Source organism: Mizuhopecten yessoensis, unplaced genomic scaffold (genome assembly GCF_002113885.1).
Source record: "Mizuhopecten yessoensis strain PY_sf001 unplaced genomic scaffold, ASM211388v2 scaffold7485, whole genome shotgun sequence".
In the NCBI taxonomy this organism is placed as follows: Eukaryota; Metazoa; Mollusca; class Bivalvia; order Pectinida; family Pectinidae; genus Mizuhopecten; species Mizuhopecten yessoensis.
Window position 1 is genome coordinate 23039 of NW_018407071.1, and position 27646 is coordinate 50684.

The 27646-nt window shown below is 35.7% G+C and overlaps 1 protein-coding gene across 2 annotated transcripts; it reads right to left on the reverse strand.

Annotated features, from left to right (window-relative positions):
- Window positions 1-507: 507 nt before the first annotated feature.
- Window positions 508-16891, reverse strand: LOC110453695 (monocarboxylate transporter 6-like). 2 transcript variants are annotated; one of them, XM_021502759.1, is made up of 6 exons: window positions 16802-16891; window positions 11132-11235; window positions 4407-4615; window positions 3592-3735; window positions 2265-3053; window positions 508-1528 (listed from the first exon to the last, which is right to left on the reverse strand). In XM_021502759.1, exons 2-6 carry the CDS (start codon window positions 11143-11145, stop codon window positions 1341-1343), a joined length of 1344 nt encoding a protein of 447 aa, XP_021358434.1. In that variant the 5' UTR covers window positions 11146-11235; window positions 16802-16891; the 3' UTR covers window positions 508-1340. The 2 variants fall into 2 exon arrangements, with proteins under 2 accessions (XP_021358434.1, XP_021358435.1); XM_021502760.1 differs by having other exon boundaries at window positions 1427-1528; window positions 2935-3053.
- Between the last annotated feature and the right edge of the window lie 10755 nt (window positions 16892-27646).

Genomic DNA, 27646 nt, shown 5'->3' on the forward strand with positions numbered 1-27646 from the left:
GTAATGTTGGAACATTTTCTGTTTAAAACAATTCGTCACGGTTCACTGATATCAGCCCTACGAAGCACAAGCCATTATAACGTTGTTTTATAATTAACGATATCCTAGTGTTCTACAAAATAACATATATAAGGCAGCTAATTTATTAGCTTAATTTATGCCCTGAAAAACTCAAAGAAACCTATTGATCTAAGTTGATGATTATACTCCCCAATTATTAAGGGAATTAACTTTTAAAATTATGTTTGTATGATTTTATATTAAAAGGTAGGCATTTCAAATTCAAATTATTTTATATAATCGGATGAGAAACTTTTCCGCTAATTTGATTGGTCAGGCCATATTAGGGAACAATCTTGACACGCATGCGCACTTTGTAGCGTCACATCCAGCTTAAGCAGAAAAAAGTTTGCGTTCAGCCTCCACGAGAGAACTTAATTGATCTTATAGTTAAGAAGTTTACGGGATCAATTTAAAACCCACCCTCTCCACCCTTCTAAACAAAAAATAAAATAAATAAATAAAAAACATTTCTTCATTTTGGAATTGGCGGATTTTTACAACCCCACTATGGCTAAAGGTCAATAATAGATAATTAAGCAAAACAGTGTGTATTGATGTACATTTTGTAATCTAGGTTATATAAGTAAACTTGTGATCAAATGTACGTCATGTAATAATTTGTCATTAAATGTCACCTTCGGTGGCCATTTTCAACTTCAATTTGCTGTTGGGTTATCTTTGAGTTGAAGGAGCATAAAAACCTTTATAGTTGAGTTTATAGGTGCATAACTAACAGCGAGAGAAAAACAAACATAGAAAATTATCGGTGTGATATTTGCTTCCGGAGGGCACCATCGATGTCTCAGAAACCATTTGGGATTATTCACCTCGTATTATTTAAGACTTAAAAGGTTTCCGATATCACTGATGATAAAAGTAGATAAGGTAAAGGATTCCTGCAAGCTAAACTTTATATCATTTCTCTTGTCCAAACATTTCTGCACGGAACCTTTTTTCTTCATCTTGATTAAAGTACACATCTTACATATATCACATATTTTTACATGGACACGTCAAAGAAGAATAACACCGGGATTCCTTCATTATATCCAACGCGTTATTTCCCTTTATGTTATGTCGACTTGCACCGTTGCAATTGATAGATGCTTAGTGCGTTTAAGCATAAGGAGCATGCTCAAGCTTTAAAATATCCACAGGATTTTAAACAAGATCAACCAGTTACAAGTGCTCCTAGTCATATAACGCTATAAATCGCAGCTAACACAGACAGAATTCACTAAGCAACACCGGTAGTTCTTCATTAGTCGAACATGGTTTTATGGAGTAAATGTAGGATTGTCGTTTACCTCGATAACGCTGGTATTAATTTCAATGTCTGAATGATTTGTTGTAGATTTCCTTTTTAGCCAAGAAGCTAGTAAGAACATGCCAGTCGCGAATCCGAGACCACCAGACATACAGTAAAAAGGTTTCGTGTAGGATCCCGTCAGATCAACAAACAGTCCTTTAAAAATAAGAGAATACGGAAATGTTAACACAAAACGTTATTTGAACTAACAAAACAATAACACCTACGCAAAATATGAACAAAGAAACCCTTTGAAAAGTATAAGGATAATATGACCAGGCGCCCTTAAAGGACAAGCGTCCTCCGTACAATTAACATACCCGTCACGAAAACCCAGGCCTAATCAAAGCCACGCTACGTCCCAACGGTGGGAATCCAGCAACGACAACGTATTTACAATACACAAAAATAAGCACCAAAAAGATATCGATCTTCGTGTTGCACAGAGACATATCATTATTCGCAATTATATTATGGTAGCGGTCACGAAACTTGTCCTTATTGCTCATCTACGGGTATCTTTTGAAGCTCCGTGTAACAATATTGTCCATCATATATCAAGGAAATAATGATATTCTTAGCAAGCCCTTGTATGCCGAATTACCTGCGACACCTAAATACTGTAAGCTGGGGACATGGGGATGTTACTATAAGGAAAGGGAAAATTAATCAAATAGCTATTTTTAATGATTTTGGATTCAAAAGATGGCCACTGTGGGCTCTGATTGTCTGACACATTCACGTGATGGTATAACTTCAATTTTATGAAGCCTACTTTGTTGATGAGTTGATGGAGTGATGTAGACCATCGAGGTTTAATTTGCAAATATAACATCCTGATGTCACGATAAGTCAAAGGCAATATACTAAATTGAGGTCAAGTTGTACTAACCAGCAATGGGTCCTGCAAGGCAATTACTGATGCCCATGAGCGTCATAAGTACTCCTAGTCCCGCAGAGTACTTATGAAGCCCAACGAGCTTCATGGTTGTCATAGAGATGGTTGTGACGCCAACACCTAACGCCATCCCCAAACAGACCAAGAGGATAATATAATGTATATACGTGTCTGCATGAGGAAGCAACGCAATCGCTGTTGATCCGATTACTGTAAAACACGCAGGAATAATAAGAACGCTCGTGTGAGGAATATACTTTTTACATAAACCGGGAACAAATCTGCACAATGCGTTTCCAAGTTGTAAATAAAGATACAATTGTATCCTTGTGTCAGATTCAAATCCGTTCGTCGTTAGGAAATCGATGATAAAAACCATTAATGAGTTTATGACCGGAAGTGTGAAGCACATGGCTACTGTGTATGTTAAATAAACTTTACTGGTGACCAATGACCGTATTGATTTCGTAAAACCGTCCTCGTTCGAAGTCGATTCGGGGTCAAAATCTTTTGATTTCTTTGACGTATTTTGTGATATGCCGATTGACAGTGGTTTGCAAACAGAAAAGAAACATATCATATTTGCAAAAAGTCCTCCGAAAATAAGTAGACACCCTCTCCAACCGAACTCTTCTATAAGGAAGTGTAAGAGATAGGGAATTACTATTGAACCGCATCCTGATCCAAATGAGAGGAATGATAACGCCATTAGTTTAGATTTCCCTTCAAAGTATTCTCCGACTGTTGTAAATGCTGAGATGAAAGTAGCAGAGAAACCAAATCCTGTTGACGAAAATGAAAATCATATAGGAATCTACATTTTTACAAAATACTCAAAGCTTAGTATAGCTTAGCAGTCATGCTAAACAAAACAAATTTAAACTTAATCTCATGTTGTAATTTGCAAAGTCATTGATTTTGGCCCATGAAATTTTTTTCCCTCCTTTTGATATATTTGGTTGTAACAGATCATCGCGGTATTTAGACAAAGTAGAACTACATTTTGCCTAGTCGGTCCTAGTCAATCAAATGTCAACTTGTCCTTCTAATCGGACTTCTTCGTGGGATGAAGACTAAGGAAATCGCTTGAAGAATATAGTTTCAGTTGTCAGTTTGAATGTTATATCGGGAATATGAAACCGATAAGTAGCTTGCCTAGGGCATTCGTACATGTTGGATAGTCCGAATTTATCGTCAACTAATAACACTTTGTTTGATACATCGTTGGTTATTTTACATGTGAATAATTGTTTACAGATGATATTGATATTTTTCATCCCATTTAAAGTTTAATATGGAAGTAAAAGTCTTTCAGTCGTACCTGAAACTAATCCAAGGGTAACAATGAGATGAGGAATACTTTCGGCAAAGAAAGAGAAAACCAGACCGAGCGTCGTAACTATGCTTCCGGTTATCCCTGTCACTCTAGCTCCATATTTGGAAACAATCCTCCCGCACAAGGCTCCTGTGTGTATTAAAGTTAAGTTAACGCTTAAAATAAAATATTTATATACAAATAAACGTTTAAAATTACCTCGTTATTCGTTTGTTTCGAATAGCAATTTACCTCCATGATTCAACTCTGCAAAGGTACTGAAAATGTAGGGAACATCATCAGACAAAATGTATGAATATATTTTTCTTTTAGTAAAGAATACAATTAAATTGAATGTCGGTAAGACACCCGAAAATCTCGAAAATTGATTCGAAAAATAGACCGAGCTTGAAAATAAACCTCAGATTCATTGCATTTAACAGATAAGTTGGCTGTAAAAATAAACATTTCATTCTAGGAATCTCATTTTCTGTGTCGGTCTAAAAAGGTTTTCCACGTACATTTAGAAAATACGCAACTGCTGGTTTCTTGCTTTTATGACTGCCATGAAAGAAGGATTGTTTAGAAAATCAACCTTAGACTCGTTACTGAAAATAATGATAAGCTGCGGCTTATTTCAGAAATTTTAGGGCGAGTTAACTGGTAAAGAGGCTGAAAGGTTATATACTAAACATAGGCTATTCCATTCCGTAAGTTTGAAATTAATAATATGTTTAAATTATCTTTCAATGATTATTTTTAAAAGTGTTGAATAAAGACGATTGCGAAATATTTACATTCATACACATGTACCAGCTTACCTGCTATATATAGCACCCCGATCGTTATCGACTGTACCAAAGCAGTTTCCGCCTTACTTTTCTCAAATGTGCGAAGGAGCGCAGGGTTAAGGACAGACATATTGAAGGGAAATCCAGTGCACAAAAACATGATAAAAAATCCAGACATCAACACAAACCATTTTCTATATAACGAATCCGGCTTAGTTGGCTGTGCGTCTTTAGCAGAACTGGAATGATTCGAATAAAACGCACGAATAAGACAAAGAGAAAAAGTACATATAGATATATACATAGATAGCATTGCATATGTCACCGATTGCTCAGTAAAACACCAACACGGACAAGTTGCGTTTTTTTTATATTCTTTTACTATATCCGAGAAACCGGCGACAGATGGCGCCCAACGTAATTTTGGAAAGGAAGACCTGGTATCGTTCTTGATGGAGTACGCCTATACTATATAACCAGTTTGCAGAAACGGGATATAGGGAGGAGCTCTTCTCCGAAGGAGGGAATAAGAGTGCAATAGGAGACAAACATGGAACCCAGGACCAGTACCGTACGCGTGTGAAACTTTGCCTCGGCATGTTGACGTTGCGAGGGATATTGTGGTATTTTGTGTGAACTGTGTTGTAAACATATGTAATTGTGTGGTTGTAAGGGTAGTGTCGTTGTTGTAAGTATGTGTTCGTGGCGCGTGGACGGAGGTAGACCATGTATTATTCAGCATATGCCATGTTTTGAGTCCAAACTACGTTTATTTGTTGATATATACCTATTTATCGCTAAGGGTACGATATTGACATGGAGTTGTGACAGAACATTGACAGACAATTGTTGACTAGGCAACTGTAAATAGATGTTAAATGTGAATATATGTGTAACTTTGTGTTCAATATATAGGTTATACAACTTAAAATTTATCTTAGCAATTTTGTTGTGCAATTACTGACTTCTATACTAACTGTACTAATATTTTGATTAAAAATACAGTAGATTTAGTATTAACAGCAAGAACAGAAAGAAGTTTGCAGCAGTGTAAACATATTTGCAGATTTTTTTTGCAGAGTTTGTGTGTGAGTAAAAAGTAATTAAGTACAGTATCAAATAGTACATAATTGAAGAAATCTTGTAGGTAGGGGGCTCCCCAACCACTGGAAAGTTCTCGATTTATGTTTACTAGTTTATCAATCTTTCTTTTATGCTTATAGGCTGGTATAAAAATATATGGGAAAAAAACTTGTAGGTAGGTGGTTCCAAAACTACAAGGTTTAATTTGTTCTCAGACAAATGTGATTTTTTTCAGGTTTGATATTTGTGTGAATTTAAGGTTAACAGAGATTACAGACCTCAGGGAGATACTGTTCCTATATCACCTGGGTAGCATGGAATCTTTTACCTAGCTGTATTATAAATACAGCGTGTATTGATAGTTATTGTGTGGTAGGTAGGTTATATTTGAGGAACCTTGTCGGTAGGGATTGGCCCAACCTCTTGATAATTTATTGTTATATTTGTTGATAGGTAGGCTATATGAGATTATGTGAATAAACTTGTCGGTAGGGATTGGCCCGACCACTTGGTAACACCTTGGATATATAGTAGATAGTGATATATATAACTAAAACGGAGTTAACATGTGCATGTCTTGTAGGTAGGGGATGCTAAATCACCTGTCTAGCTTGGGCAAGTCTGGTTGATCTTTTATATTTTGTGTTCATATTTGTTTTTGTCATTTTCTATATATAGTTGTATTTTGTGAATATTTATTTTCAAGTTAAAATGAGTCCTTAAGGGAGACGGGGAGGTATGCTATTATCCTGCTTTCTGAGAAAGCAGTTAGCACTCCTAAGGTTATTCCACAAAAAGATCCATATTTAGGAGAGTTTGAGGATGAGGAAGATGAGGCCCATTTACATAGATTTACCCACGTACCTAAGATACATTATTTTTCTGGTGATGATTCACCACAAAAGGGGGATATCACATTTCAAGAATGGCGGTTTGATCTTCATTGTCTTGCCAACGACCCTGAAATATCAGAGAGCCTGCAAGTGCAAGCAATAAGGCGGTCGTTACGGGGAACTGCCCGTAGAATGCTTATAATATATAATATTGGGGGAGAGGGCCACAGTTCTAAAAATGTTAGCCAGATTAAAAACATTATTTGGGGATATATCACCAACGGTATGATTATGCAGGAGCTTTTTAATTGCTATCAGAAACCAGATGAATCAGTGTCAGTCTTTAGCTGTAGACTAGAAAACATGTTGCAGTTAGCTATTGACAATAGATATCTTGACAAGAAAGCAAAATGTGAGTTGCTAAGGCACAAATTATGGACGTCTTTATCTTTAGACAAGCTAAAGAGTCAAACAAGACACAAATATGATACTTTGAAAGATTTTGATGAACTGCTCAGGGAGATTCGTAGGGTTGACAAGGAGATAAGTATAACCAAGAGTACAGGAAGTGGTGTCACTGCTACCAATACAGGTAAGAAAGCCCAGCATAATGTGATGTCAGGTGAACAGACTTAAGAACATGCGAAGAGGTTCAATACTCTTAATATTCTAGAACGTTTAGAGAAAAAGTTTGATGATAAATTGGATAGTATTTTGAAAAACTGGATGGTCAAAAGTCAGGTAACCAGAGGGCTGGTGACAATAACAAAGGTCAGAGAGGCAGAGGAAACAGGAATGGTCAAAGTTAGCAAATAGGTCAAGGTCAAAGACATGGTCAAAATGGAGCTATTTGACAGGGTCAAGGTATGTACAGCCAAAGCGCGTTAAGGTCGCTGCTGCTGGCCAAGCTGGGACCTGTAATGTACAAGGACAAAGCCAACATTTTTTTATTCGAATGGTAAGTGTGGCAAATGAAAGCATAGTATCAATAACTGTGAGATGAAGGCGTTAGTGGATAGTGGATCTATGGTGAAAACCATATCAGTCTGGTTACCTTAATTTAGAGGATAAACCTGAGTTATTGAGTTTAGATGATTTAGGCTTGGAGGTATCAATCGCGGATAATTCTAGTCCATGATATATGGGTACATTGAGTTTGTTTAAACTGTACCATGATTGTCTAATGATGATATTAGCTTNGTTGACATTTTTGTAACTCAATTTTACTTTTGGAAATGGGGTTGAAGAAATGATATGTGACCAAGCATGTTATCGAGAAATGTAGTTCGTCACATCTGAGAAATACATATTGCTCCATATGAGTCTGCAATTGTTGACTGGTTAGCCAGAGGTTTAGGCGGTCACATGAGTGAAGGGGTAACAGAAGGTTTAGCCGGGAGTACCCGAGCACTTAAGATAATTGGAAGCTGTACAGCTGGAATTGCACTATACGCAGGACATACATACAAACAGACCGAGGCAGACTTTTTCGCTTTGAATAAGAAAGGAAAGTCACTGTTGATCAAGAACACTGCTATTGAGTTGGGTGTTTTAAGACTTGGACCTAAGGAACCACTTGAACTAAAGCAAGTTGGTTTTTCACAGAATCACGGAAACTCAACAGCTTTGAATTAAAGATACCAGTTGATAAAGAATTGATTCATGTAGTTCTGAAAATTCGAAGGATGCCATACAGGTTAAGAAAAAGATTGGGAGAGAATTTTCAAGAATTAAAAGATGCGGATATTATAGAGCCAGCTGAGGGACCAAGTAGCTTGACTACCGGTGGTGATGGTGTTCAAACCTAATGGAGATATACGCTGATGGGTGGATCTGAGGCAGGCAAATCGAGCTGTAGCTAGGGAAAGGTATCAAACCACTACGGTCGAAGAAGTGCTCCAAGAACTAAATGGTAGCTACGTGTTAAGAAAACTTGATATTGACAAGTATCATCAGATTGAATTGGCAAGTTATTAAAGAGGAATCGGTCAAGAGGAATAACAGCATTTATCACTCTCACAAAGGTGTATTTCAATATAAACGTCTAATGTTTGGAGTAAGCTGCGCATTCGAAATGTATTACCGTGTTTTGACACTGGTATTGGATTAATGTAAAAGTGTGAACAGTATGTTCGACGACATAGTGGTGCATGGTTCATCAAAGGAGGGAGATGATGATAGATTAGACAAGGCATTATCTGTACTCCAGGAAAGATGCCTGACCCTGAACTATGAGAAGTGCAAATTCAGTCTTCCTAAAATTGTATTGATGAGCTACTTTTGGTCAGCAAAAGGAATTGGGTAATCAGACACCAAAGTTGAGGCAATATTTAATGCTCGACAACCGGAAACTGCAACAGAAGTAAGCATTTTCTTGGCTTGGTATAGTTCACAGGCGGACTTATCCAAAATCTTGCGACACTCATTGAACCCTTAAGGAAACTAACTCAAAGGGAGGGACCTTTGGTGTGGAACAGTAAACAAGAATCGGCTATTCAAAAGATTAAAGAGAACCTAGCAAGTACTATAATGTAAAGCATACTTTAAAACTGGTGCTAAAACACAAATAATAGCTGATTATAGCCCGATAGGATTAGGAGCTGTTCTTGTACAAGAATAAGATGGTCAGCAACATGTGATATCATAGTTTGACTAGTGTGGAGCGACGCTATTCGCAAACCGAAAAGGAGACGCTCGCCTTAGTATTGACATGAGAACGTTTCCTTATGTACAATGTACATATATTGCATAGACGTTTAGTTGTTCACACATCACAAACCACTTCAGTACATATTCACACTCATCTAAAACCTGTGCACGCGTTGAACGATGGGTATTGCGATTACAACCCTATACCTAAATAGTGAGACATATGGCTGGTCCTAAGAATATAGCGGCCTCCCTATCAAGACTGTTGCAAAAAGATCAAGGGATACAACTCAGTCACACTAAAACTGAGGAGTATGTAAAATTTGCGCTGGAAACGAGCATAACGACAGCAATGACAATACAGGGAATTAAAGAGGATTCCCTAAATGACACAAATCTTCAAAACATTAGGGAATGTCTGTTAAAAGGGAAATGGCATTAACCTGAAAACAAGGACTTCCTCTTATTGAGAGATGAATTTTGCAGTGTATGTAATATTGTTCTGCGAAGATCCAGGATAGTGATACAGAAGTCACTGCAAAGTCGCATCCTAGAATTAGGTCATAGAGGACATTCGAGTATTGTTCTGATGAACCAAAGGTTGAGAATGAAGGTGTGGTGGTCAAAGATGGATCATGTAATAAATGGCTATTGTACAAGTTGTTTTGGATATCAACTAGTTAGTACACCCTCAAAACCAGAACCGATGAGTCGTACAGACTTTCCATCCGGACCGTGGCAGCCTATTCCTGTAGATTATCTTGGACAACTTTCAGGAGATTATCCTCTTGTATTTGTAGACTATTATTCACGACGGGTTTAAGTCGTTACTATCAAGTAAGTCTACAACAGTAGAGAAAACTGTCAAAACGTTTTAGAAATTACATTTTGAGTGGGCTGCTTAAAAAGTACACCAAGGAGACTGACATCAAACAACACAGTACAACCCAACTGTGGTCTCAAGCCAACGGAGAAGTAGAACATTAGAATAACCCAGACAGAACACAGGAACTGGAAAGAAGAGCTACAAACTTACAAGGTTATGTACAGATCTACACCACATTCTGTTACTGGAGTCAGCCTAGCAGAGCTCTTATTTGGCAGGTAAATCAGGTCAAAAATGTCTGATCTGCAGGACTCTCATTCATCAGTGTCAAAGGACATCGAGGTCAGAGATTGCGATTCAGAGAGGAAAACTTCAGGAAAGTTATATAATGATAATAAACGCTGAGCACCAGAAAATGAAAGCAAAGTAGTTGATAAAGTGCTAGTATAACGACCACGTGAGATAAAATGTTTGCAACATTNACAGACAGAACGCGATACATGACGCGATACATAACGCGATACAGAACAAACAGAACGCGAACCTGAACCTAACGTACAAAGTAAACCGCGAGATGTGTTGAAGGAAACTGATGATAAATTTGATTACGAAATAGAAATAAAAGACACAAACACTGATGCTTATGTGAATGAAAGACCTTAAGACGGTCAACGAGATGAAAGAAAGTTCCTTTACAATTAAAAGACTATGCTATGACTTATAATTATAATTATAAATATATATTCAAAGGATTGTCCATCTTATGAATTATCTTAAGGACTCTGTGTGTTATATTGTGTTTAACATTTACATTTTATGTTGTAATTGTTTTCAAAAGACTGAAAAAAATGAACTTTTCATGTACATATATGTTGATAATGTGTACAATATCAAGTTGGTTCAACTCAAACTCTATAAACAGTTATAATTCATTCTGTCTACCAACTGTTCTAAAAACGAGATATTTGTTCATTGATTTTCAAATGTTTATTGAGTATAGGAAATAACCAATAATAATAATGTCATACTCAGTTATTGTTTCCTTGTTGAAAAGTTTCAAGTATCAGTATTTCATCTGGTTTTGATTAAAAAGGAGAGATTATAGTGATGTACAAGCATCTTTAAAGCATACTGTATTTGACATGCGCTGTGTGTGTGAATAAACCGGACGTTCCATGTGAGACCTGCATTAGTTATGTTTGTACTTTGTACAGACGTGGTTAAATGTGTTCCATCAAGCATCATTTTATGGCTGAACACAAGAATAGAGATGCCTAAAAAATACGGTTTCCAATGTGTACTTACAAATTAATCATTTGGTCATGGAAAAAATGGAAAAAGGCTGCCTTACCAGAGTCACTTACCCCTGAGAACTCATGATGTTTACTAACTTTTCAAATGTAGGTTGATTCTTCTCACAACAGCTAGGAAGAGATATGTTCTATTTCGGGTTCGCACGGACTTAGATCTGGAAAGCAATTTTTTTTTTATTATATACCCTGTGAATAAGCATTTAAGATGCATTTAGTAAGTCATTAAAGAAATTGAAACAGTTAATGTGCCAAACTTCTATTTCATTTATTTAGGTACATCATTTATATACGGAAGCCAGTACGTCGTATTTACGAGATAGTTAGTCGTTATTACGAGATAGTAAGTCGTTATTACGAGATGACTGAGTCGTTATTACGAAATAGTAAGTCGTTATTATACGATATAGCAAAGTCGTTATTAGAAGATAGTTAGTCGTTGTTAAGAGATAGTAAGTCGTTATTACGTGATAGCTAATTCGTTATTACGATATAGTAAGTCGTTATTACGACATAACATTTTTTCTCGTACTTGCTTCCGTAGTATTACCAAGATCAAAAGAATAACATTCGTTTCTAAACTATTCCAAAACACAGACAGAAAAGTGGTAAAAAAGCCGTTATAAATTGCGATGATTTTTCCGAATTAACAGATCATGTATTCATTAACAAGCATTTAGAGGAAATAGTGATAAAACAAATACCATCTATAATTATGCATCCATTCTGTGATATAGAGAAGTGATAATCTGACAGATAGCTAATTCGTTATTACGATATAGTAAGTCGTTATTACGACATAACATTTTTTCTCGTACTTGCTTCCGTAGTATTACCAAGATCAAAAGAATAACATTCGTTTCTAAACTATTCCAAAACACAGACAGAAAAGTGGTAAAAAAGCCGTTATAAATTGGGATGATTTTTCCGAATTAACAGATCATGTATTCATTAACAAGCATTTAGAGGAAATAGTGATAAAACAAATACCATCTATAATTATGCATCCATTCTGTGATATAGAGAAGTGATAATCTGACAGAAAAAAAGGTTGAACACCTATGTATACAATAAGTAAGTCGACACACTGAGCAAAACAAAACGAACGGTTACTGCGACATATAATGCATTTTGTTATTATACATCTACTTTGTTTTGATATATTCAGCTTTAACGATTTGTTTTTATCATCTTAGGCAATTCTTTTGTCTAAAGACTATTCGGGGGATATATACCTAACAAGCCTCAGTAAAATATTATTAAATTCTTAGTTAAACAAATTATTGCAAATGTTGCACAACTCACCAAGGTGTGATGTATTATTTCTTTTATTTAGAGAAACGCATAACGTGTAATTTAATATACTAATGGATCTACATTTGTATTAGCCATTATATGTGCAAGTATCAGGTACACTGTACTAGAATAACAATTCCAAAGAATTTATATACTTTTCATATTTAAGTGTGTTCCTTAAAATTTGTGTAAATGAGAACGTTTTGAAATAATAAAATGGCCCAGGTCTAGTCGTAACACATGAACAGTGATCCAGAAAAAAACGCCCACATTATAATCATAATGTGTGAAAAGAGGTTGTAACTATGAGCCATGGTGCTGAACACATCCACCAAATAATCAGGAGATAGGCTGTGAATTATTTGTTGTTTGGTATCAACTTTACCAATAACACAAATGACACATATGTGATGAATTGTGAAGTGCCTGTGAAAAGGGCGAGTAACCCCCCGTTATACATCCACTGGTAATAGGCTATTGACATATATATTCTGTATACGATATTCTGTTCGTTTATGAAGATTAATATGAATCTCCGATCCACTGCCAAATTTTCTGAATTGGATTTTTTATCATCATGAAATAAATAATTTACAAATAGAAACCTATAAAAAAAATCGTAGCACACTCTTCTTAAAACATGTATAGATATCTATGGAGGCTCATTTGTGTCAGTTTGTTATTCCGAAGCAAAATAACCATCATTACCGTCATTTCGCGTCGTTAAACGTCATCTTTGCGCAGAAAAATAATTAAACAACGAAAAAACTTACGCAAGTTATCAATTAAACGCTATTAAGCGATCACGACATATTTGCCCCGCTAATTAAAGCTATTTCGTTTCGATAAACCGATCATCGTTGTTATTTTGGCCCGAAATTACGATTATAAGCGAGGAGAAATAAGTCGGGTCGAGTATTTGCGTTATTTCGTGGAAGGTTTTTATGTTGATTCGTTACTTTGTTTAGGTTGGGGATGGGGGTGTTGTTAAACGGGGCGAAAATATATAATGCAATTATCGTTTTTTGTCTACGAAACAACGGAGTTGTACATATCAGTCAACAAACCTTCACATACAGTGTCAAAATATAATGTTCCTATCATCAATATCTTCATTCATTCTAGTTGTTCACATACAATTTAATTTTCATTCTTCATGCATTACCGGTTACAAATGACCAAGTTGGAAACAAATCATAGGTATATTTTTAATGACGAACTGGTCGGATTTGTTTTTATTAAACCTGCCTTATGTACTTTATATACGTTTCAAGTCTCTCTCTAACTCTGCGATTACATTTTTATTTTGATGTGCACCCGGAACGAGAAAAGTTTTTAATATATTATTATCTGGTCCAAAAACAAAAATGTAAAAAAAAAAAGCATAAGAAGACAGCTTAATGCCGAGATATTGACGTGTAGAGTGTACGATTTTCACCTGTCCTTGTATGGTGAATGGAACATTTGTCTGGCTGTGACGTCACAAGTTCAATGGCTGTGGTAGCCACCATTCAAGGAACAGACGAGATCAACAACAGTTAAACAGCGTCAGATTTTGCTTAAAACCTGCCTTAAATTGAATATCAGCTACTCGATCAGAAATACTCACGTTTTAGCATAGGTCGTTCAACTGCATTTTTCACAATATGTTCTGAGTACAAAAAAAAAACTACATGAAAAGCTGGCTTTTGTGGTGTAGACACAGATTTGTAAATGGACAAAAACGTAGCCTCAAACCAAATTCGAACATTTTTTTTAAAATGTGAAGCCCACATAGTCCACTTCATCATGTATATTCCAATTTTAGTGCTGAATTATTTGTTTTAAACTTTGATACATGTAATATTACATCGGTTATTCATTGTACAAAAATAGCACCCATTGCCACCGTACGCTACTGTACACTGTTACCTTATATGCACTGCATGAAAGTACTCATTTGCACTAAAAGTAGATATTAGAGATAATCTTAAGCAAGGAGTTGTGCTATGATGAGGAAATGTGAATGTGTGACCATTTTGGCAATTTTACTTGTTACAACGTCAATATGGCTTAAATAGGTTCATTTCAAATACATATTTAATTATAGTTCTCTTGTACTACACTACATTACAGTTCCCTGATTCAACAAATGTCAATTCTCGTCGTTTTTAAGTAAGATTTTTGATTTCTCAGCTTTGCTAAACATTTGTTATTTTGAACGGAGAGAGCAAGTGAACAAGTAAAACTGAAGACATATTTAACTCTCGTTTGGAATCATTGACGGTTCCACAATGAAATAATTTCAAAAAGTTTTACCTCTATTAAACTAACCATACTCATGAACTGTCTTTGCATTATCAAAAATGTACAGCAGAACAAATACTGGAATATGGGAGGGGGTAATGGATTGGTATGCAGTGGAAACCAGGAATGAATAATTATACACGTGATCATCAGATGATAATATCATATTTCTATATTGCAATGAGTATGTGGAACACAATTCTGTCTAAATACTTGTCCATTGAGAATCAAAATTTAATGTTAAAGTTTCTGTATACGACATTCTGTTCGTTTATGAAGATTAATATGAATCTCCGATCCACTGCCAAAATTTCTGAATTGGATTTTTTATCATCATGAAATAAATAATTTACAAACAACCTATAAAAAAATCGTGAAGAAAAAAAGAAAATGAAAGAAACCTGCAACTGTGGTTTGGGAGTAGAAATGCAACGAGACCAGAACAACAACCAACTGCTGACTATCCTCTTCATTAACCCCAGTTATCGAAAACAAAAACTATAAAAAAGTGTTTTGGTTACTTTCATAATTTACGTGTTTTACCGTGATTGTGAAATGTTATTCATTATGTATTAGTGTCATTGTGAAATATATGACGTATTTTTATGTTTGTAGAAAGTACATCTCGATGTTAGGTTTAAACTGTGCAGTTCGTGATTATGCATTCAGCAGGTTATCGTGGAGTTCAGTTGATTTACATAATGGCTTTTTTCTAAGTGGAATTGTACGATAACTGTGAAGTGTTTTGTTGAATTGAAAAGGTAATTTTGCATTAACTCTATATCGCATAGTGGAATGCAGTGCCTACATGTATTTTTTATATTTTTAACAGGTGTCCTTATTGTTTTTTTGTCGCCTACAAAATTCTCGAAATATAGACGTAACTTTACTTGGATTTGACATGTAATTATACCGCGAGGTTCGTCGATGAAATAGAAGACGCTTACTCCTCGGGAACACATGGCCTTGTTCTCCTTGTTCTTACACGATTTTGAGCTCGAATTCAGGTTTCGTTGATACTTCGTCGATATTCTCTGCAAGACTACTGCCATTCGTTAATAGGGACTCAGTATGGTTTAAAAATGGCACTGACAGTGTATTTGTCACAACTTATTCCTTTTTACTACATAATGTTTATTGCAACCATTTCCTGACCCGTTTTATACAAGCTGTCTCTGCAACTACAGAAGCTTCAATCGTTTCTTTAGTGGATGACCTTACTGTATGGGTCGACAATACCTCCTTATTAGGAAAGTATAATCAAGATACACCGCCGCAAATATACATGGTTATCTCCATTCAATTCAGTTAAAGCTACAGAAACAACAACTTAAACACATACGCAGTGAAGTTGAATTAACATTGTTCGTTTTTGGGGACAGACTATTGTTCGTGACGTCATTAACAATCAGTTCCATTACGTGTCGGGTTTAGTCGGGGTAATTGACGTCATTAGCTATTGTCGACAGGGCTTCATTTGCAATGAGAAATCTGTGATNAATCTGTGACTATATCGTCGTTTTACCGTCACAAATTATATCAATTTACCAATAAATTAGAACGTTTTTTTACCACTCACTTTCGGTTGCTACATATAGCCGTGCGTTTTGTCGTCCATATTTATATCGTCTTTTTCTTTATTTGGTTTATTTACCAAAATTGTAGGGATTCTCGCGTTCTAATATTAATCCAGCTAATCCAAACTAAAACAATTTTATTTTATTTTACTTCTTACTTTCCAACTGAGCCAATCTATAGATATAGACTAGAAGATTAATACAATTATCCAATCTTATTTTTACAAGAAATACAAAACATACAATCCCATCTCATTTTGACAAGGAATATAAAATAAATTATCCCTTCTCATTTTGATAAGGAATATAAAATAATCAATCCGTCTTATTATGACAAGAAATATAAAATAAATCATTCCGTCTTATTTTGACAAGTAATATAAAATAAATAATTCCGTCTTATTTTGACAAGGAATATAAACAAATTATTTATGTGATCTGTGATACAAAGTTACGTGATCTGATTTGTTCTTGTAATGTTAAGCATCGGATATCTTTGACTAAGTTTTCTTTATGTGTCTGTTTCAATAATAATGAAAGAATACGTTCACATATGACAACATACCTTTTTTCGTCCAGGTAAATTGTAAATCTAATTATATGTGCTCTACCAGATGTCTGCAGGTAGCCTTACAGCTACGTTTATCCAGCAAATCTTAGCACACTCTACTTAGAACATGTATGAATATCTATGGTGGCTCATATGTGTCAGTTCGTTATTTTGAAGCAAAACCACGATAATTACTGTCTTTTCGCAGCATTAAACATCGTCTTTGCGCAGCAAAATAATTTAACAGCGCAAAGCTTACGCAAGTGATGAATAAATGGCTGTTAGCGATCCCGACATATTTTGCCACACTAGTTGACGTTATTTCGCTTCGATAAACCGATAATCACTGTTATTTCGGGTCGAGTAAGTATTTTTGTTATTTCGTGGAAGGTTTTAACGTTGTTTCGTTATGTTGTTGCGGGAACAGGGTGAAAGTGGAGTCGGGGGTGGGGGTAGGGAGGTGACAGCGTAGAACTTGTAACGTCACAGATGTGGGCTACCCGTATCGAGGCGATCACCGATGAGGCAATCGTGTGCTTGTTCAAACATATGGCGAGACCTTTGCATTGATTTCACTAACATTCGTGCACATATTTTAGCCTGTCTCGGTTCGGGTCGAACATTTCCATTTGATGTCTTAAAACTTAGAATGCCAAATTACCACTGATATTAGTCCCATATTGATGATTGACGTTCCTTACTGGTAGCATTTCATGTTAAGCAACAATGTCTATGAAATCAATGAATTTCGAATATTAAAACTTCAAATATGTCCCTCGAGGTGCAGGTTTTTCAGGCAATTTTTGCTTGAACTAATTCACAAGAAGTAATGTAGTAGGGTAGTTTTGGGGGTCTTCACACATTACTCCTAATTACTCCACATTTACTCCACATTACTCCACATTAATCCACATTTACTCCACATTACTCATCATTACTCCACATTTACTCCACATTACTCCACATTTACTCCACATTACTCCACATTACACCTACACATTACTCCTCCACATTACTCCACATTACTCCTACACATTACTCCACATTACTCCTACACATTACTCCACATTACTCCACATTACTCCTACACATTACTCCACATTTCTCCACATTACTTCTACACATTACTCCACATTATTCCTACACATTTACTCCACATTACTCCACATTTCCTCCACATTACTCCACATTTACTCCACATTACTCCACATTTCCTCCACATTACTCCACATTACTCCTACACATTTACTCCACATTACTCCACATTTACTCCACATTACTCCACATTTACTCCACATTACTCCACATTACTCCTTCACATTACTCCTCCACATTACTCCACATTTACTCCACATTACTCATCATTACTCCACATTACTCCACATTACTCCACATTTACTCCACATTACTCCACATTACTCCTACACATTACTCCTCCTTATTACTCCTACACAGCAGGTTACAGAATATTTTACGATACGTTTTAACAAAGACACATCCGATAAGAGATATAAGTAGCTAAATAATGAAGGACACATCATTCTGTAACAGTGTAATGTTGGCAAGAAGTTTAAGAACACCAAGTATATCGTCACAAGTCTTTTTTAATGGTTGCTTTAGCGACATCTTTATCCACTTGTTTCTCTTTTGACGTTGTTGTGATTACAGTACAACTCTCGACAACAGACCTTTCTTGCATACAAATTACATAATAATACAACTTTGGACCAAGACCGACAAACTCTGAAATGTGATGTGATGACGTTTCGTCTTTAAAGTATCCCGGGATTTTTTTGTTTGATGAATCGTGACAAGGGTGAGATGGTGGATAATCAGACAAATCATACACATGGCTGTCCTGGTGAAGATCTGAGTAACGATCGAGGGTTTCAATTTCGATACCGAACGAATCGGTGTCTGTAAATAATAACTTCATTCCGTCATGATATTTCGGCTTGAGATATTTGTAATAAAATTCATATATGACTATTTTCGAGAGCTCTAGAATGGCTTGTCCAGCATATACCGGTTTGTTCAGTAATAATTTGGTTTTTGCATTCTCAATACCCACCAAATTCTCGCTAAAGATTTTTAAACGTTCAAAAGACGGTTTTGCACAAAATTTTTTTTATTTTTTTCTCAGTATGAGCTAACTTTATATCTACTCGATTCCTAACATTCTCCATTGTTTTACCGAACACGGCATTGTTCATGAGCTTAAAAAAAAGTTTTTCTCAAAGTCATTTTGCGATTCAACCCTTCGTTGGGAATTAAATAAGATATAAGGCCTTAGCCAAGGTTGTCTAAACTCTAAAATTTTATGAATTTTGGTAAGCCTCATGCCGAGATCTAGATACAGCTGCAGATTCCTATAATGACAGATATATTTTGTTTTATTTTCTAGATTTGGAATTAGGTTTTCCGTTTTTACGCGACCTTTTAATTTGGGATTGGAATGGCTACCATGTAATGTGTCCCAAAGGTCTCTACTGTATGGGGAGAGTTCATCGTCAGAAACTTTCTTCCGCTCGGGAGCTAGAGGGTAGTCGATGTGTGCATCGTGTAATGCAACGGGATACTCTAAATCCACCTCTAACACGTAGCCCAAGTCTGCCTCTTTTGAAATACTGTCAATGTCAAATTTCTGTATAATTTCAACCCAGCGGAAATCTCCCATGGGTAATGGTTCCATCATTGCTTTCCCATATAGATTATTACAGTCTGTATATAGAATTTATGTGTTTGGTTTTGATGCATCGTACGTTTCAGGAATGTATGGGTTGTTGGCTTTCGAGTACTTGTTAGATATCATAGATACGCCGCCGCGATCACCACCCTCAAAGAATAGATACATGTTCGGATCGGTTAGTAATTCTAATTGCACACCTGTCATTTTAATGCTGCATTCCAAGCTAGACCGGGGCTAGTATAGAATTGGCACGGATCTAATCCATAATAATTTAAACACGTAGTTCTAAAATTCTCAAAGATATCTGTTAGGAGAAGTACATCTGTTTTTAAATACAAGTCGTGATATTCTCCTAAATTTTGAATATGTAATTCGTTCCAAACACGTTGTGCATGAACATGGTCAGAATCTGATATGTGAGATTTGCTCAACTGACTATAAAATTGTTGTTGTGATGGGAGTTGTGTTTCACTGAATTTACTTTCCTCGGTGACATACTCGTATGAGTAACAGTTCCGTCTGAGGTTTAGTAAATTCTTTTGAAAAATGTTTGAACTTGGAGCTTCTTCCCTTTGCTAAATTACTAACCAGTGAATCTAAACTTTCTGACATGAAATGAAATGAATCTATAAATCGTAAACTTCCTAAACTAAATGAAATATATTTTCCATGTTGTTTGGTATACATTTGATTTCATGATCTCTGAATTGACCTAAACTTTCGCATCAGATATGACCGTCAAATCCTTTCAAATTATGAAAAACTACAGGGATGAAAGAAGGATGTTGATATTGTATGTTACAAATTTAACATGCTGCCGATCTATATTTCCCCGTTAAATGGCAGTGGTCTCTTACTTTGATGGAATCTCTCGGGAAATACTTATTTCAAATATGACATTTTTCGAAACTTTGAAAATGACGCTCATCTTCCTCCGTCATTTTGAGTGGCTCGACATGCTTTAAAATGTTTTTGATAAGGTGCTGCTCTTCAATCAAATTTTCTAGAAATGTTTTACTAACATTTGACCCTCGATAAACAACGGGGGAGTTAGTGTACCTCTCATCCACACACACAACCTGTTAACCAAAACCACAAGGTTCACATTTAGTATTTGAAGTCGTACTAGACGTTTGAGGATTGGGCAGACAAGAATCCATCTTTTGTGTAAAAGTTTCAAAATCTGCATAGATTACAATTTTCTTCTTGAACTTAGCTGGTGGTGTGATGTTTACAGTTCGACGTTTCTTGTTCGACTGATGATAGGGTGTATTCCGCTTTCTTTTTATCTCGGATTTGACTTGTTCTATCACCTGTTGAGTTGGTGAAACTAGATTTATACCAAGGTTGTGTAATGCTGTAGTTTTCTCACATTTGACATTATCAATGGGAATCATGAACTCCTTAGTGTTGGTAGATATACCACCTCCATGCTGTTTCACTTCTCGATTGATATAGATATATGGATTAATTTTACCACTAGTAACGTTTTTGTAATACTTCATCCATTTTTCCACATTGGGAACGTACATGTTTGAAACATTCATGAGTAAAACGGATATGATTCGAAATGTAGTGTTATCGTCACCGATTGTTTTAGAAATGAAGGAACTTCGCCTTTCTCATTTGTTATAAATATTTCGATGCCTCTAATCTCTGATTTATTTACAGGTTCATATTGAAAGATCGTGAAAGATTGGGTCCAGTTAGCTTGCTTGTACGACTTCACCATCCGGAGGAGACTTTCCTCTTCACCATCGATGATAGATCCATCACTTACGTCGCAATGTACGTATAAGTTTTCCTTTGTTTTACCAATTCCAACTAAATACATGTCTGCCAACGCTACCTGCCAGAGTCCAGGTAAATACAGGGGAGATTGTAAATGAGTGCGGTTCATTATCTTGAAAATATTCCCTGTTCTTATTACTGTTGATTGTGACGTCTTGCGTCATGATCAATGTCTACAGTATCAATATTGGTATCTGCATCGACATATGAATTATATTTGGTAGGCCACCCCAATCATTTTACTAGCCACTGTTTTCTACCACTTATCTTGCGCGTCTTGATTTTTTTCTATATGTAAAATAGTGAATCCATGTTATTATCAACTCTCTGCAATTCTGATTCATAAAAGTTACCTTTGATTACTTCGTTTAGAAAATCAATCAGCTGATATTGGGGAATACCCTGCAATAGATATCGTCTTTGACCACTGTTGTTGATAGGCACGCTTAAATAGTTGTTTTTGCGTGAGATATTCGAACGAGACTTCCTTTTTTGAAACCGTATTTGATCCTCTCTTTGATGGGGGGCTTAGCTGGTTTCTTTGATTGATGTTTCATCGGTTTCTTTCTTAAGTACAGATATGCAAAAATATCTGCCTGATTTTCTTTGTTGACATTTTTAGGAGCGATACCATTTAAAGATCGATGCGGTGTAGAATTGTAAATATCAGCCAGTTTCTGTAAAATGTCAGTATATTTGTACGTTCTGTGTTTTGTAAAGTATCGAAATAGCATGGTCTTAAACGTCCGTATGCACCTTTCGATTATATTTGCCTTCGTATCGTTTTGAGTGGTAAAATAATGAAAGTGTTCAGTATCTTGATAGGTATTTTTACCAATCCTGCTAGATCGATCCATATATTGGCCAACCCCATCCTTGCAGTTTTTCCTAAAGATTGCATTATTAAATTCTCCACCTTTGTCTGTCCGAAGTTTGTGAGGCACTCCACTTCTTTGGACAATTTTCTTGAAAGCATTTAAAACTTCTTTTGCCGTTTTGTTTTTCAGAGGTTAAATCCATAGATGTCGACTGAAGTCGTCAATAACCATCAAGAGATATCGCACTCCCGAATTGTGTTTGGATAGAGATGTCATGTCTGCCAAATCAGCATCGTACTGTTCACCTGGCCCGACAACTTCAACACGTGCACGTTTAAATGAGCGCCTAACTGGTTTTTGTAAACTATAATCATCAAGACTCTGTATATATCTTCTGATCTTATATATGCCAAGGGTATTAACACCTTGTGATTTCAATATTTGGTGAACCTTCACGGGACTGAGAAATGCACCACCATTCTCCAAATTATAAAATACGTCATCTATAAGTCGTCTCTCTTCCTCAGTCAACATATTTGAAAATACTGAGACAAAAACATTTATGTACAAACTTTTATTAACATTGATACATATTACAACGTTTTGTGAAACCAATCTTCTACACGATTCATGGACATGACCATTATACCGACTTTCTCTTTCCATTTTTCTGTTTTAAGTTCATTACTTCTAAATTCGGCATTACATAATTGTGAAATGGAAGCATTTCTAGCACTTCTTTGGATTTTAAAACGAACAGTCTCTTGAATAAAGTCACGAATCACTTTAATGTCATCCACTTGAATAAATGCATGCATTATATCAAAATGTCTTTCACTTATGATTTCTCGAACATGATATGCATATATTAGTTTTAATAAGTTATCCATTTTGAGGAATTCTGCGGAATTCCCACAAGGGAAATTATCATTCATTTTGCGTTGCACGTTGATATATCCTATTCAAATTGGGCGGGTGAGGTAAAACACAATGACGATCAATACACTCCACAGAAAAGTTTTTATTATCCCAATATTTCAGTGTATTTCCACACTTATAACAAGTAACGTAATCACCGACACCTTCGTGAAAAAATCCGTCTCTAACCAGCTGATAAGGGGTCTGACGAAGTTTACAACCCCACTGGGAGAATGTCACCAACCGATCGGTACAGCTTGTCATGTATAGGTGAACTGGGCGAGTGATACCAGTGTTCATCTATAAGTAGAATGGATAGATACGTTGCTAATATTCTTTCCCATAGTGTCACTGTCTTGTTTGTCTACAGTACATTCAATTATACGTCTACTATCTGTAAATCAAATGAATAGGCATGTCTGAACTTCACCGATTTTCTTCACGTTTTTCTTATTTTTTTCGCTATAACTTTGTTTCACGTAGTTCTCGTCCCTCTAACGTTCGTCTTGCATGAAGTATTGTAATGTATTCGAACGTATACGAGATTGAATGGCAAACTCGCGCCAAGTCTTTTCCACTTCCAAATGATTTGTAAATGTCAATGCTTCATCAAAATGTAAGTCTATAACAACAGCATTGGAATACATCAGACATTCATGTTCATGTTGACTAGCTCGACGATTCTCACAACCTAAACATACGAATAGTTCTGTTATTTTTGATTTTACAACGTATGCATAAGAGAGGCACAGCAGATTTTTTAGTAGTCTCCCATAGGCCTTTTCTTCGGTTTTTTTAATCAAATAGTTTTGCAGTCTTTTATCTAGCAAGTCTGTGTTTAATTCCACTATTACACATGTACGTATTGGTATGATAACGTAACTCTACATATTTAAATGACGAACATCATATGTTGAAACAGACAGTCTTTTGACCATCTCAAATGCTCTGTTTTGATTTCGTCGAAATAGTTCCAATGTTTTAACGAAACACCACACATGAAACATGAAACACGATCTTCGATACCTGTGTAAAAAAATCCGTTACTGGCGAATTGCTGTGGAGATTGATGGTGATATTTAGAACACTTTTTGTAGGTATCCAGTCGTTTACAACATTTGATCAATGATGGATAACACGGTTGAATTACATTAGTGTTTATAGTATGTGGAGCGCTGTCTGTGACGTTGTCCATGAGTATTAACTTTCAACAATTTCACAGATTAAAGCTTGAGCCATGTGAGGTAGTGATACGTCCCTTGATGATATCTCTGACTTATATAGTGTATGATGGTGGGAGTAAAAAAGGTGGGAGCAGGGTGGGAGTAATGTGGTGGAGAAATGTGGAGTAATGAGGAGTAATGTGGAGTAATGAGGAGTAATGTGGAGTAATGAGGAGTAATGTGGAGTAATGTGGAGTAATGAGGAGTAATGTGGAGTAATGTGGATGTGGAGTAATGTGGAGTTAATGTGGAGTAATGTGGAGTAATGTGGAGTAAATGTGGAGTAATGAGGAGTAATGTGGAGTAATGTGGAGTAATGTGCAGTAATGCGGAGTAAATGTGCAGTAATGTGGAGTAATGTGGAGTAAATGTGGAGTAATTAGGAGTAATGTGTGAAGACCCCCAAAACTGCCCTACTTCATGTGACTCCCCACATTGACTGTGTGTACACTGTTTGGACGGGAAAACTTGCAATGCGATTCGAGAACTTTGAAGACAAAAATATATGTACATTGTAGTTTATAACATCTTTAAAGGAAGACCGTGTTTTACATTCATTGCGCTACAGTAACTCACGCGCCAAAATCAGAACACAATACACATCATTATAACACTTATAGAACATAAATAACGTGGTTAAACATGTTAATTTTTTTCCCATTTAAATGTGAAATTAGTGAAATAGACAAAAGCGTATTCATTGTCAACACAGTATTATACATTGTCATAAACAAAAAATATACTGAGGCATCAACACCATAAGGCCAAAAAAATCACGTCAGCACATAAGAACATACCATAACTCAAATTGATACTAATGCTAACGTGTGATTTTAACACGAAAGGAGTTTTAGCTGCACGAAGAACCTGTGAGCGTTCATGTCTTGACTCGGCAACCGTCGTTTATCATTCGCCTTGACCTTGACCAACAGACTCGTATTTTTCCATTCATAGATAAGATATGGTTATAATATATCCAGGGAACAAACGTTTTACTTTCTATCTCAGTCCTAGTCATGATATAAACGGCATGAAGTTGAAAGTGAAATTGCCAGTGCTCTTGTATACAAAGGAAGCTTGTACTTTGTAGATAGTCCTCCGCGATGGCCTTATTTGCTGAGATATTGTTTAAAATCACTTATAACGTGTGCCTAGCATGACTGGTTTTCTTTGTGATTTTAAGCTCGCCTAGTGCGAATGACGTATGTGAGCTTCTGCCACGCTGCGACGTCTGTTCGTCCGTCCGGGGCCGTCACTATTCCTAACATCTTCTAAACTGCTGAATTGAATTTCACCTTATTCCACCGGTAACTTCATTCGGGGATGGGGATTCAAAATTGCAAAAAATAAATTTAAAAAAAAGAAAGAGGCGAGGACAAAAATAGTAATTTGGAGCAACATCTTCTCTGGTATTATATCAACCATATAAAGTATTTATTTGAGAATGTTAACATTTGCTACCAAACGTTCGAATATCATATGATGATCCTTACATGTTAAATTTGGTATTATATGAACAACTGGGATGTGTAATGTTGGAATAATTTTTGTTTAAAAACTATTCGTCATAGTTTACTGATATTCGCTCTTCGAACCACAAGCCATGATAACGTCGTTTTATGATAAACGATAGTCTCGTGTTCCACAAGGTAACATATATATCGTTGAGTATGTAGTTCAAGGCTAATCCGTATACATGTTGTTTGTGCATAACTAAAAAAGCGAGAGCAAAACAAGCATACAGAATCATCGGTATGATATTTGCTTCCGGAGGGCACGAACAATACCTCAGAAACAATTTGAGATTATTTCAGACTTAAAAGGTTACTGATGATAAAAGTAGTTAAGGTTAAGAATTCCTTCAAGTTAAACAATCTATTATTTCTCTTGTCCAAAAATCTCTACAAAGGACTTGTTTTCAACTCAATGGTATCCCTCATCGTAAATATAGTACACATCTAACAAATATCACACATTTTACATGGACACATCAAAGATGAATAACACCGGGGTTCCTTCATTTTATCCAACGTGTTCTTTCCCATTACGTTATGTCGACTTGCACTGTTGAAATGAATAGATGCTTAGTGCGTTTAAGTATAAGGAGCATGCTCAAGCTTTAAACTATCCACCGGAATTTAAACATGATCAACCAGTTACAAGTGTTCCTAGTCATATAACGCTATAAATCGCAGCTAACACAGACAGAATCCACTAAGCAACACCGGTAGTTCTTCATTAGTCGGAACTGGTTTTATAGAGTAAATGTGGGATTGTCGTTTACCTCGATAACGCTGGTATTCAATTTCAATTTCAACAAATTTTATTGACAATATAAGCAATAGTCAATAGGATCAGACATCAGGCATATCCTATCTAAGTCCTCTCCTTAAAGTGACAACAGGTGGTAAGAAACACAGACATATATTTGTACATTGATATGATGTTTGGGATAAGGGGAAATAACTCCTTGATGTAAACAGACTTGTTCAGTATTCTTGAGATATAGTAACCCCTTCACTAGGGATATTTAATTTGAGATATTTACTAGACTATTATCTTCAGTGAATAGTATCAAGTATTAGACAATGAGTTACTGGTATTCATATAAGGTAAACTGTTGAGTATAAATATTTGGTGATATTGGATTTATTCCCTCAACAGATACAGGCCATACAGTCCATATGTATAACACACTAGCCATCGCACACGGTTAAGGATCAAAAGCCAATTTCAGCAAATAGATATATAATTTGTAAGTAGGGCTACACCAGCTCCTGTAAGTAATGTAGTAATTCTTTAATAAATTGAAAGAAATTACTCCATATCTTGATGTAAGCTTAAAGAAGAAGAAAAAGAAAACAGAAAAAAAAACCTAAAAAAAACCCACACAAAAACACACACAAAAAAGAGAGAAAAAAACTCCATCTAAGCTGCCCAGAGCCAATTTCATTCAATAGTTATATATAACAGCTAAATTAGTAATTATCAAAGGTAGAATAAAGTATCTAATTAATTCCATATTATATTACATTAGGTATATCTTGTACTTATATATCATTGTAGTTCACTGGGGGGGGTTAAAGCTTTTATACATATAACTTGAAAAAAAAAAAAAAAATATATATATAAGAATGTCAGAATGTATAATTATGTTCCAAAAAATAGTAAGGGTAAGTCAAATATTAAATTAATGAAAATCTTTTTGATTGCGATATAAAATTTGAGACATGAGATAAGATATCTCTATTTTGTATATCATTACAACTATTACAACCATTTACTAGGACATTTATACACAGATGAGTGTGAGTGTAATGATTCAAACTCTGTTGGAGAGTCTGGCGAATATTATTATACAGACCCGTACACGTTCGCTTTTCCACCTTGGACGCAAACGGTACGGAAGTGCTACGCAAAC

Bases quoted from the DNA above. Each gene is read 5' to 3' on its own strand.
- LOC110453695 (XM_021502759.1), bottom strand. The intron at 3,054-3,591 runs GTACGACTGAAA...TTTCGTCAACAG, and splicing joins TACCCTTGGATTAGTTTCAG to GATTTGGTTTCTCTGCTACT. The intron at 1,529-2,264 runs GTTAGTACAACT...TTATTTTTAAAG, and splicing joins CCTTGCAGGACCCATTGCTG to GACTGTTTGTTGATCTGACG.